This window comes from Spermophilus citellus, assembly GCF_964194105.1.
Source record: "Spermophilus citellus genome assembly, chromosome: 2".
NCBI lineage: Eukaryota > Metazoa > Chordata > Mammalia > Rodentia > Sciuridae > Spermophilus > Spermophilus citellus.
Window position 1 is genome coordinate 132653342 of NC_138183.1, and position 12111 is coordinate 132665452.

Sequence of the window (12111 nt, forward strand, 5' to 3'; positions counted from 1 at the left end):
TATCTTCAAAACTAAAATGGGAGTTGCCCTGGGCTTCCTAAAGTAGTGTGGGGTGGGGGTTGCTGGTATGCATAGTGACAGTGGGAATATCTTGGACAGATGTGGTTGTATTCCCTATTTAATTAGGAAATTCACTGACATTGCTATAGTTTTTATTCATCTTTTTTTCTAATTCAAAAACCAATTCATCTTAAAAATTATTAAATGTCTATTCTACTCATTCGTGGAGTTGTTTGAAGATAAATTTAGATAATACATGTGAGAGCATGTATTGCCTGAACTCTGAAAGTACAGGCAATCTCCAATTTACAATGGTCTGAGGTTGCGCTAACATTGAGCTACACACCCCAGCCCTTTTTAAATTTTTTATATTTGAGACAAGGTCTTGCTAAGTTGTCTGAAACTTGAGATCCTCCTGCCTTAGCCTCCAAAGTCCCCGGTATTTCAGGGCATGTGCCACTGTGTCCAACTGACTTACAGATTTTTTTTTCATGATGTGAAAGTGATGTTCATTTAGTAAAAACTCATTTAGTAGAATTTTGCTCTTTTCCTGGGTTAATAATCAGAAGTATGATAATCTCGTGATGGTGGGCAGTGGCAGTGAGCTGCAGCTCACTATCAGCCATTCCATTACAAGGGTGAACAACTGACACTTTATAGAGTACTATGTTGCTCAGCCATTGTATTCAGTAAGTTAAGAGTAATAAATGCATTTCCAGTTTAACTGTATTTTCCATTTCCATGAGGTTTTTGGGTTATAACCTGACCATCAACCTAGGAGCATCTATACTGTTAAAACCTTTAAAATCATATCTAATAACTTGTGAGTGCCCAAGTTATATAATTGGGAACAGCAGAGGTTAATTGGATCCCCTTTTAAATAAGTGTTGTGGAAATGTTGCATTACACCCTGAATAACAGAAAAGAAATTTTGATATTCTTGCAGTAGACAGGCAGCAGCATATTTTTTTAATCCCTCTGTATAAATAAAGTGTCATGTAGTGTGGGAACTGTCCTGTGGCCAGATACCACTTCCCAGTGGTCAGCTGCCCAGAGGATCCATGAAACTACTAATGATACAAAGATCCTTCCACATCACCCCAAGCCACAGCAAATTACCTCCAATTGGAGAGTCCATTTCTCTGCATTAACAGGCACCAGATCAACCCTGAATGTCCACTGCATGTCTGACTCACTAGGTAAACACAGCCATGCCAGGAGCAATATTTTCAAGTTGTCTTAGTGAATTTAAATAGTATTCTTCTACCTTATTTTCTCACTGACTTCTTGTTTTCTTGATGAAGGATGCTCTGGGATGTCATTTTTCTCTTTAAACTAATAGAGAACTGACCTTAAAGTTAATCTGGTTTTCTTTAGTTCTCTTCTAAAATGCAGTAGTTCTCCTAAAAACAACCCACCTCTTCCCAGGAATCTGACTTCAAGTGTAGCTAAAACGTGTTTTCCTCGGTTCCCTTCCTCCACCCAGGAGTGAATAACAGGAGACCTTTTTGTTGCCAGTATTAGTAGCACTTGAGAGAAAGCAAGCTGTCAATCCTTTGGATTTATTATACTGGCAGTTATTTGTATTCATAAACTGATCTCCTTTTTTTTTTTTCATGGCAACACCACTAACATTCTTCTGACAGCTGTTGTCACTTAGTCTCTCAGAACCTTAATTTCTTCATCTGTAAAGTAGCAGGAAGTATTACTCTTTACCTAAGACTGTTGTAGAATTAAATATCTGGAACAGTGCTTGGCATATAACATATGCTCAGTAATTTTTTGAACGTATGAGCCTATTTTTTCAGTACAAATAAATTATTTTTACTTTCCTCCATATAATCTGTATGCTGTTAGTGTACATGGTGGGAGGGGACTATGAAAAAGTGGGAATTCTGGGATATATTTTTGGAGACGAGCTGCCCAATAGGTAATGCTGTTTAGTACCAACTATTAAGGCTATCTGTTTGTTTTATCTATCTTCAGTTTGGTAGTTTCTTTCTTTCTTTTTTTTTTTTTTAGAGAGAGAGAATTTTTTAATATTTATTTTTTAGTTTTTGGTGGACACAACATCTTTATTTTTTATGTGGTACTAAGGATCTAACCCAGCGCCCCACACATGCCAGGCGAGTGTGCTACCGCTTGAGCCACATCCCCAGCCCCAATTTTCTTTCTTTATTTTGGTGGGTGGGGTACTGGGTTTTGAACTCAGTGATGTTTCGCCACAGAGCTATATCCCCAGCCCTTTTCATTTTTAATTTTGAGACAAAAATCTAAATTCCCGAGGCTTTCCTTGAACTTGTGATCCTCCTGTCTCAGCCTCCCAGGTCAGTGGGATTACAGGAATGTGCCACCATGTGCAACTAACAAGTCTGCATTTTCTCTAAATGTATGTTTTTGGTACTTTTGTCAAGGAATAGATGGCTGCATTTGTGTGGGTTGTCTGTATCTTCTATTCTTTTCCATTGGTCTATGTGTTTGTTTTTATGCCAGTACTATGTTGTAATTTTTGTTACTATAGCTCTGTAGTATAATTTGATGTTATATATTGTGATAAATTTGTATATTGCTTTTTGTAATATGATTGTTTTAGCGATATTAATTTTGCCTATCCATGAACATGGGAAGTTTTCCATTTTCTAGTGTCTTCTTCAGTTTCTTTCTTCTGTGTTCTATGATTTTAGGTCTTTCAACTTCTCGGGTTTTTTTTTTTTTTAAATGCTAGTGTGAATAGGATTGTTTTCCTGATTTCTTTCTCAGCTATTTCATTTTGGTTTATGGGAAAGTTATTGATTTTTGTATGTTGATTTTGCATACTGCTACTTTGCTGAATATGTTTATTACCTCTAGCAGTCTTCTGATTGAGCTTTTCAGATCTTCCAAGTATAGGATCATATCATTTGCAAACAGTTGATAATTTGATTACTTTCTTTCTTATTTATATTTTTTACTTTCCTAATTGCTCTGGCAAGGCATTCAAGTACTATATTGAATATGAGTGATCAGAGTAGACATCCTTGTCTTCTTCTATATTTTAGAAGAAATGTTTTCAGTTTTTCCTTGTTCAGTATGATGTTGGTTTTGGGTTTGTCACATTTAGGCTTTATGATGTTGAGATAAGTTCCTTCTATCTCTAGTTTCTTCACTGTTTTTTATCAGGAATAGGAACTGACTTGTTTCAAAAACTTTTTCTATGTTGGTCTTGTTGGTTCCATTTCTTCCCTTTTTCTTAAAGGTTGTTGTGTTGTGTAGGAGTCTATTGGATGGGGAACCTATTGCTCCATAATTGATACCCAAAGATTAGTGACTTAAAATCACAACCCCTTTGTTATTGCTTGTGATTGTTAATTAGATGCAACTGGGCAGTTCTTCTGCTGGCCTTGCTGGGTTTATAATACAAGTTGTAATCAGAGGGCACCTGGGGGCTGAAACAGCCAAAGTAGCTTTACTCACATGTAACACCTTTATGGAGGCACATCTCTGTCTCTGTCCATGTAGCATACACATGGCTAGCTCGGACATGTAGCTAGATTCCCAAGAGCACAAATGAAAGTAGAAGTGTCAGACCTTCTTCAAAACTTGAACCTGGGTTCAGTGCAGGAGGGGACTGTGCATGAGGATGAATTCTGGAAAGTATCTTTGGAGACTTAGTTAGCTACCTGGTAGGTAAGATCCTAAATCTTGATCCTTTCTTATTATCACTTTCACTTTTTTCCTGGTGGAATGTGTTGCCCATTGTGTTTCATTTACCAACTGGAGGTGAAACCTAATGTTCTTCAACTTAAAACTTTTGACTTTAAACTAGCAAATTATTGTTGCAGAAGAGGGAATACTAGTACTGAGCAAAACAAAAATAACATCTTTAAGCCACTCAACTATTCCATCATGCAATTGTTTTTCCAAACAATTCATTTGCTCTCCCCTGAGCAAGTGATTTGCTACTAGAGATTAGATGTTGTCATGAGTGATACATTGACATGTTATCTATTTTAACTTCTAGGACTCTAATTGTGCTAATAATGTCAGTATCACTAACTGGATAGAAGATACTGACATAGTGACTTCATCAAGTTGTCTTATCTCATTCTCTCTCTCTGTCCAGTTCCTTTTGAAACAAATACAAAAGCAGAAACAGTCACACCTTCTGATGCTACCCAGAATGATGAAAGAGACCAAAGAGATGGTTCAGACTCTGGCTTATTGAGCTCAATTCCAATGAAAATATATCCCAGTGGAGTGGAATCATTATCAGAGAAGAATGCCAGTGGCACCTCTGCCCCTGATGCCCCCATCATCCTGAGCCCCCCACAAACCCATACGCCAGACACATACAACCTGGTTTGGAGGGCAGGAAAAGATGGCGGACTGCCCATCAATGCCTATTTTGTGAAATATCGAAAGGTAACACCTACTCAATTATCACTTTTATCTTCTCACAATATAACCTGTTTGTATACTGTGTTAGTATTATCTTTTACATTTGTGGAAGGGCAGGACACAGAAGTGCTTCCAGAATGATGAATTTATCATAGATATCCCTCCAGTTATGTTGGATTAACCAGGTTTATGAAAGCAGTAAGGATGACATCTAAATAATTTCCCCCCTAATTGGGATTCTAAACACTCAATAACCACATAGAATTTTTTTTTTATCTTGGGTGCCAGGCTCTGTAAACCACTTTCAAAACCATAATTGTATTCCTTGCTAGCAGTAGAATACAGTTTATTCAGCAAGTAGAGCAGCTTCTTATTAGAAACAACTGTTTAAATGAAATCTTCTGGCATAATCTCTGACTATCGTTTGCATTTTGGGCTGTCTTCTTAATTGTGTTAAAATCTTATATTGTTCTGTCATTTACTTTGGTGAATCTTGGGCCTGTCTCATTCATTCTTCAGATAATGTTTTTCCTTCATGGTCCTCCCTGGGCTTTTATTAAAGCAAAAGGAGTTTTCCTCTCTTTACTTAATAAAATAAACCAACAAAATGTGAGGAGAAATACTCATATTTAAAATCACTTTCTCTCTGTAACACATTTTGGTATCTATTATTTAATTGTGTAGTTAATGATCATCTGTTATTTTTAATGACTGGAAAAACTAAGGTGATGACACTGAGAAGTTTATCCACTATTTCTATTGTAATGATGCTAGATGAGGAAAGTAAGTTTTGCTGGTAATACTATTCACCCTAAAGCCTCATGCAGTATTTGTTCTTGGTTTCATTAATCAAGAAATAACTGATTGGATCTCTTTTATCTCCTCCAACACATAGTGAACAATTTCAAAACATGAAGCAAGAATGCTAGAAATATATAATTCATATATATACAAACATTTAATATACTATCTTTATCACATATTTATTCTATGTTTTATGTATTACCAATAATATTACATATGTATTTTTCCATTAATCCAGTAAGAAAGGTGGTATTGTCCCCATTACAGGTCAAAGGGAATGGACTCTGGGAGGGCCAATGGGGCTGGGAGTCTTCTTACAAGAGTTCTTCCTTCTTATATTTCTTAATGTAGAAAGTATTGTGTCTAATTTACTTATAATAGTACATCACCTCCTCAAACTTCTGTAGAATTAAATGAATTCTAGTTTTTATCAAGTTTTATCTAGTTTATCAAGTTTGATGAAAAGTTCCTGCCCTCTGTCTCCCATTGTTCTGGAATTTCTCTTGAGCAGCTGGACGATGGTGCTGGTATCGTGGGAAGCTGGCACACAGTTCGAGTCCCAGGAAGTGAAAATGAGCTGCATTTAACTGAACTGGAGCCATCTAGTCTTTATGAAGTTTTGATGGTGGCAAGAAGTGCTGCAGGTGAGGGTCAGCCAGCCATGCTCACCTTCCGAACCAGCAAAGGTGAGTATGAATTTCTATTGGAAGAATGAGCTGGCTCTCTTGATGTCAATTTATTAGTAAGAATCCTTCTATATAGTAGAGATTCTTGGATATAAATGCAAGATATAAATTCTTGGATATAAACAAACTCATTGTAGCATCTCTTTTTTTCCTGCCACATTGGGGCAGTTGTGTTATACTAGTCCATCTAATATTCCATAGGTAAAAAGGGCCAGTGATACAGTTCAGTGGTAGAGTGCCCCTGGGTTCAGTCCCTAGTACCACCCACACACACAAATATATAAATATATGAGAATATATGTATATTTATATGTGTATGTGTGTGGTACTGAGGATTAAACGCAGGGTCACTCTACAACTGAACTGTATCAATGGCCCTTTTTATTTTTTATTTTTATACAGGGTCTTGCTAAGTTGCCCAGGCTGGCCTCTTGAACTTGCAACCTTCTTGCGTCAGCCTCCCAAACTGCTGGAATTACAGATATGTACCACTTGACCCAGCTCCAAAAATAGTTTTGAAAGCTTGTGATATGCAAGGCTTTAGGATAGGTGATGCAGGGAAGACAGAGATGGACATGACAAGAGCCATCTTAGTTGAGGTATGCTTTGATAGGGAAGGTAAGATATATACTTAAATATCAGCAAGACAGAATTTAATTCTGTTCAGATAATATTTACTGAGTACACAAAATAGGCAAAACTCCTTGCCCTCACAGAGCCCATATTTTAGTTGGGATAGCCTTATACTTAAGTTATAAGTCTTTTTAGAAGGTAGTCTTAACAAGTGAAATGAATTAGGGGACAGATACGTAAAGTGTATAGGGAGGAGTGGTTACAGTTTAAGCAGGTGGCCAGGGAAGTCCTCAACTAGTGATCAGCTGCAGAGCAACTTGAAAGAGAGAAAGTAGAAAGTCATGTGGGTATCAGGGGAAAGAACATTTTTAGCAGAGAAGAGCAGGTCCCAAGGCCCCAGGTTGGGGTATGATTATCATGACCCCTAGAAATATCAAGGGGCCACTGTGACATGAGCAAAGTAAGGAGGGGGTGGCTATTATGGAAAGGTGCTCAGGGAGATGACAGGGTGGTCAAATCACACAGTACTCTGTGTACTTTGCAAGGACTTTTATTTTTCCTCTAGGTGAGCTGGAGCTTTTGAGCAGAGCAGTGATGTGATGTGCTAACTGGTGATTCTCTGCTAATAGGGCATGAAGTGCAGGTGGACTGGAGGAAGGCAGGGATGTAGGCAAAGATACCTGAATATGACAGGTGCTAGGAGATTTCTAAACAGGGTGCAAGAGTACATGGGAAGGATCGTCCTGTGGAGCAGTTGGGAGGGAAGGCTTGATTGAAGATGCCATCATGGCTGGCCAGGAATCAGTGGGTGGAGATGGGAACTGGGTGGAAGAGTTTTTCAGTTTGTCACTGTAATAAAAGGGAGATCTAAGGATTGAGAAGAAATTATCTATTAGCCTTTGAGAAAGATTGTTCTGTCTGATTACTAAGTGTGGCCAGAAAATAATGAATACTTTTTAAATGCATCTTGTGTTAATTTTCACCATCAGTCCTTAGTTATAATGAGTCTAGCCTATAAATATGGAAGAATAAACATGTATTTCAGTTTTCTTAAAAAGTCACTTGATGTCTCTTTTTGCCTATTGAAATATTGAAACATATTGTGACCTTTTTCCTGTGGAAAAAATTTAGCAGGAGTTCTTTAAAATGAATTTTATTTCAAAATTAAGGAATATGTACAGTTAAAAAAAAGGGCTAATTGTTTAAGCCTTCACTCTCCTCCTTTGACTTCTTCACAAGAAGACACTTTTAGCTTTCTTTTAAAGATACAAGAAAAAGACGAAGTAATATTTTATCAATTCCTAAGCTCAGTTAAGTATATATAATATAGGTGATAGATTTTGATGCTGTAGAAGATAAATTCATATCTATAGCTATGTGTCAGTTGAGTTTCACAGTACTCTTTTTTTTAAAAAAAAAAAAAAAAGGTGTAACCTAAATAAGCTTATGTTGCAGTGGTTTTCGTTTATTTTATTTTAAACCTTCCTAGAAAAAACAGCATCATCAAAAAACTCCCAGGCCTCTTCTCCACCCGTGGGCATCCCTAAGCATCCTGTGGTTTCAGAGGCAGCAAACAACAATTTTGGAGTGGTGCTTACAGATTCCGCCAGGCATAGTGGAGGTAAAGAAAGGAGTCTTCATTTTATTTATTTTCTTATGTGTGTAACTGCCCCATTTCAGGCTTTTGGGAAATGGAAGAGAAATAGAGTGTATTGGTTATTCAAATTATATTTCCACATAGCTCTAATAGGTTCTATTTCAACCATTTTTAACATTCAGGCCTTAAACATTGGCAACCAGTGTCATGATTGTTATTTTACCTAAGAAAACTCAGATTCAAAATGTTCTCCTACCAAGTTTTTATAACTCATGAAAAGGGGTTTTTTGTCTCTTCTTTAGCAAAAAAATGAAATTTACATTTTAAGTTCTGAAAATCTGAATTATTGTGTGTTTGTGACTTTTCAGAATGTATGGTGGTACAGTGTTAAATTATTTTACTGAAAGATAACATGTCATATTTACTACTATTGCTGTATCTAGTTAATCTTAGGATTTTTAAAGTTTTTGTGCAGTAAAATATTCAAAAGACTTCTTTTTAAAATTTAAACTTCATATTAACAGTGTGCTATGCCTCACCCCCAATATGCTGGGTATCAAACCCAGGGCCTTGTGTATGCTCAGCAAGCTTGTTGAGCACAATCCCAAACCCTCTAAGTGCTTTTTGTGTTTGTGCTAATGCTTGGGACAGTTAGGGAAGACTTCACATTTCACTGCTGAGCTCTTAAGAGTTTGTAGATTTCTCTCTCGTGTTTTTATACTTTTCCATGAATTTGTCTCAGACAAAATGAGGTCAAAACACTTTGACTCTGTCGTCAATATCATGAGCCTTGCTTTCCTCAGTTCTTCTACCTCAGAGAAGGCACATTTCCAGTATCTTAAGTAGATTACTCATATGTGTATCACCTTTATGTGACTAAAGTTAACATTTTTAAATCAAAAACTTTATTTATTTAACAAACCCTGTGGAAGACACTTTGCTAAATGCTAGAACAGCAGAGAAAAAAAAATAATCCTTGCTTTCAGGGAGTTTATGGTGGATGATAGAGATACCTAAACCCACACTAACGAGTGGATGAAATTAACAATGAGGCTAGTAACAATAGAGTAGGTGACATAGACAAGCCAGGAACAACAATTTTGATTTTTTCTGCTTGAAATTATATCTGTGGTCACAAAAGAAATACTCAAGTCCCCCGCTTACAGAGGAGGATGAATAGCAACAAGAGAAGCTCTTTAGCAACCTGAGCTAAGCCTCAGAGGACAAGAATGACACAGTGAGGTGAAGAAACAGGAAAAGAGGTTCTACGCAAAGACATCTCCTTGTGCAGAGATGGAAAAATGACAGGCTTCATTTAGAGATAAGAGATCTTATTTACTGTGACTGGTTGCCGTGAGGATGATGCAAGTGTCGGGGAGACAGGTAGGTGCCAGGTGCCTTGTATGACACCCTAGTTTATCTTTCTCTGGGAGCTAAAGAACTAATGGATTTTAAAGATGGAGAGGGAGGAATGGCAAAAGGTAAGGCTGGAAAAATAAAGAGGATGGTAACAGCATGAATGAAGAGGAGGTCACGTGTGTGATTAGAGGAAGAAATCATCATTGAAGGAGGGAGAGAGATGGTGATTTGGGCTTGGGCAACTAGGGATCATTTACTAGTGTGGCTAATAGGAGATTATGGATTCAGTTCTGAAAGTCCTGAGTTTGGAGTTATCCAAGCAGAGAAAACCCTAAGAAATGACTTATTTGATCTTTGTAATAACTAATGAGGAAGGCAGCTTATCCATTTTATACATTAGGAGATGAGGCTCCAGGAGGAGGTCTAGTAGCATGCCTGAGGTCATACAGACAGAGCTGCTATTCAAGTCCATATCTTCCAACTTGTTAAAAGGCACTTGCTGTTTCTTTTAGATATGAAAGATATCCTTCTCTATAGAGGTATTTTCCCCAGTAACTTTTTTTTTTTTTCCTATTTGATCCTTTGGTATTTGGTGAATTTGAACCGCATTTGAATCAATGGGAAAAAAGTCATTTGGTGGTCTAGTATTTTTAAGAGATTCACTAACAGTTCTATTCATTCTGTTTTCATTGCTTCCTAATTAAAAGGAATACAGTAAGTATTAAAGTTGCCTGCTTTGAATATATTCCTCTTTTTATCCCTTAAACGATGTTTTTAAAATTCTGTGGTTTTCATATAAGTACTGTGTTCAACATTATTTCTTCTTTCTTATGTATTTGGAATGAGGATTGAGGAGGTGTTAGGATGGAAGTATTTTGTGACTTAGGCTGAAGAGGCAGGGCTCCCTTGGTGGATTTGCCACAATCCAGTCATCATGGCCCAGAGTTGCCCCTCCACTTTCCAGCTTTAGAAACTCAGTTGTCACTATGCCAAAAGATCTTTGGTCTCTTGAGAAACAGCTCACATTTACAAATTTCACAGTGAATATGACTAATGTAAACTAGAATGGCAATTTAATAGTTTGTAATGTAACTGTCATATAAGCCAGATCGTTTCTCTCAGCATCCTTCTCTCATGGGAACCAGGTGGGAAGCCAGTTACATGACCACCAAATTACCTGATCAGTGAGATGAGTTAGGTACATGATTGAATCCTGCAGTTTCTACCTGCCACAGGTAGAATTTGAGGACTTCTAATTTGAGGACTAGGGTATATTGAAAGCTACCCCAAATTAATTCCCTGGCCCCATTTTCTTCATGTTCAGGGGGATCATCTTTCTAATAGCACCTTTCTTTGGTTATATATCTTGTCTTCCTGCTTTCATCCTGAATAACATTCTCCCCAGCCACTATTATTAGTATTGATTTTATAGTCAAATTTTATCTCTACTTGCTGCTTGCAGTCTGTATTTTGGAATAGCTCATAATCTTGAGGTATATTAAAATAGGATATAATAGTAATAGTTAATATAATACCCAGCAGGTTGCTGAATATGTTTATGTAATTTAGGTGGATAAAGAAAAAATATTTAAATAAGATAATTCATAATTGTGAGAATTTATCCTAAACTATAACCAAAGACTTAAAGCACCAAATAATAATTTTTTTTACACATTGTCTTGGTCATGAATCTAAAATACCATAGTCAAAGTTATATTCTTTAACTTAGTCTTTCAGAGCTAATTATCAAGCCTACAGTTCATTTTACTTTTCTTTCCTTTTATTTTCTACATCTGATCATTTCATTTCCCATTCACTTTTAAATGGGAAATGGAACATAGCCACAATATTATGAACTCCGGCAAAAAGTTTAGTGAGGAACCTTTAATAACATGAGATTTAAGATTTATTCCTTTTAGTTTATTTGAGTTATTCTTGTCTCTGACACTGTGGGTTATTGTGGAATGAATGTTTCCATTTTCAGTTCCAGAGGCTCCAGATCGGCCTACCATCTCCACTGCATCAGAGACCTCTGTGTATGTCACTTGGATTCCCCGGGCGAATGGTGGGTCTCCAATTACTGCCTTCAAGGTGGAATATAAGAGGATGAGGACTAGTGATTGGCTGGTGGCAGCTGAAGATATCCCTCCCTCCAAACTTTCTGTGGAAGTTCGTAGTTTAGAACCAGGTAGTAATATTCAAATGTTTTCTCTCTTTTTAACCACCACTGCTAACTTTATTTAAATACAGATTTTTAATAATCTTGTGTGTTTCTTTTCTAATTGTTAAAGTAATGAATGCTTGTTGTCTTTACTTCTGGGTTTTAGATTGTTGTTGTTTATTTGCCATTGGAAATAATGTTGTGATTCATCTTTCTATGTATGTGTTTTGCTATGATAGAATGTTATAGGAAGAAAATCTTGCTATTTCATTAAACTTGTTTGATTAGATGTTGAATCTCAGCACAGTTATACTCAATATACTTATGAGACCATAAATACTTCTATAAATTTTGTTTCATCAGAGGATTTCCTCCCTACCCCCCAAATCTTGAGATTATATTAAAGAGATTAAGCCATAAAAGAGATAAAAATTAAGGCAGTATTTGTTTGGATTCATGACAGTTTTCACTTCTGGACTTTTAAATGTACACTAGTAGGAAATGCCTGTGTTTGTCTGTGTTTTGTGAGGAGTGTAGGAATCCATCAGCATAGT

The 12111-nt window shown here is 36.7% G+C and overlaps 1 protein-coding gene across 7 annotated transcripts in view; it reads left to right on the forward strand.

The window, feature by feature from the left end:
* The window catches only part of CDON (cell adhesion associated, oncogene regulated), a gene marked incomplete at its 5' end in the record, with an annotated part of 95961 nt that overhangs the window by 51057 nt on the left and 32793 nt on the right, over positions 1 to 12111 (forward strand). For 6 of the 7 annotated variants that reach the window (XR_014019587.1, XM_081273545.1, XM_081273543.1 and 3 more), the window contains 4 exons: positions 4103 to 4401; positions 5693 to 5867; positions 7930 to 8061; positions 11381 to 11584. Coding sequence is in view for 6 of the 7 variants with exons in the window: in XM_081273545.1 (XP_081129671.1) it covers positions 4103 to 4401; positions 5693 to 5867; positions 7930 to 8061; positions 11381 to 11584 (810 nt within the window). The remainder of the gene's footprint in view (positions 1 to 4102; positions 4402 to 5692; positions 5868 to 7929; positions 8062 to 11380; positions 11585 to 12111) is intronic. The other variant, XM_081273546.1, reaches the window with a different exon arrangement.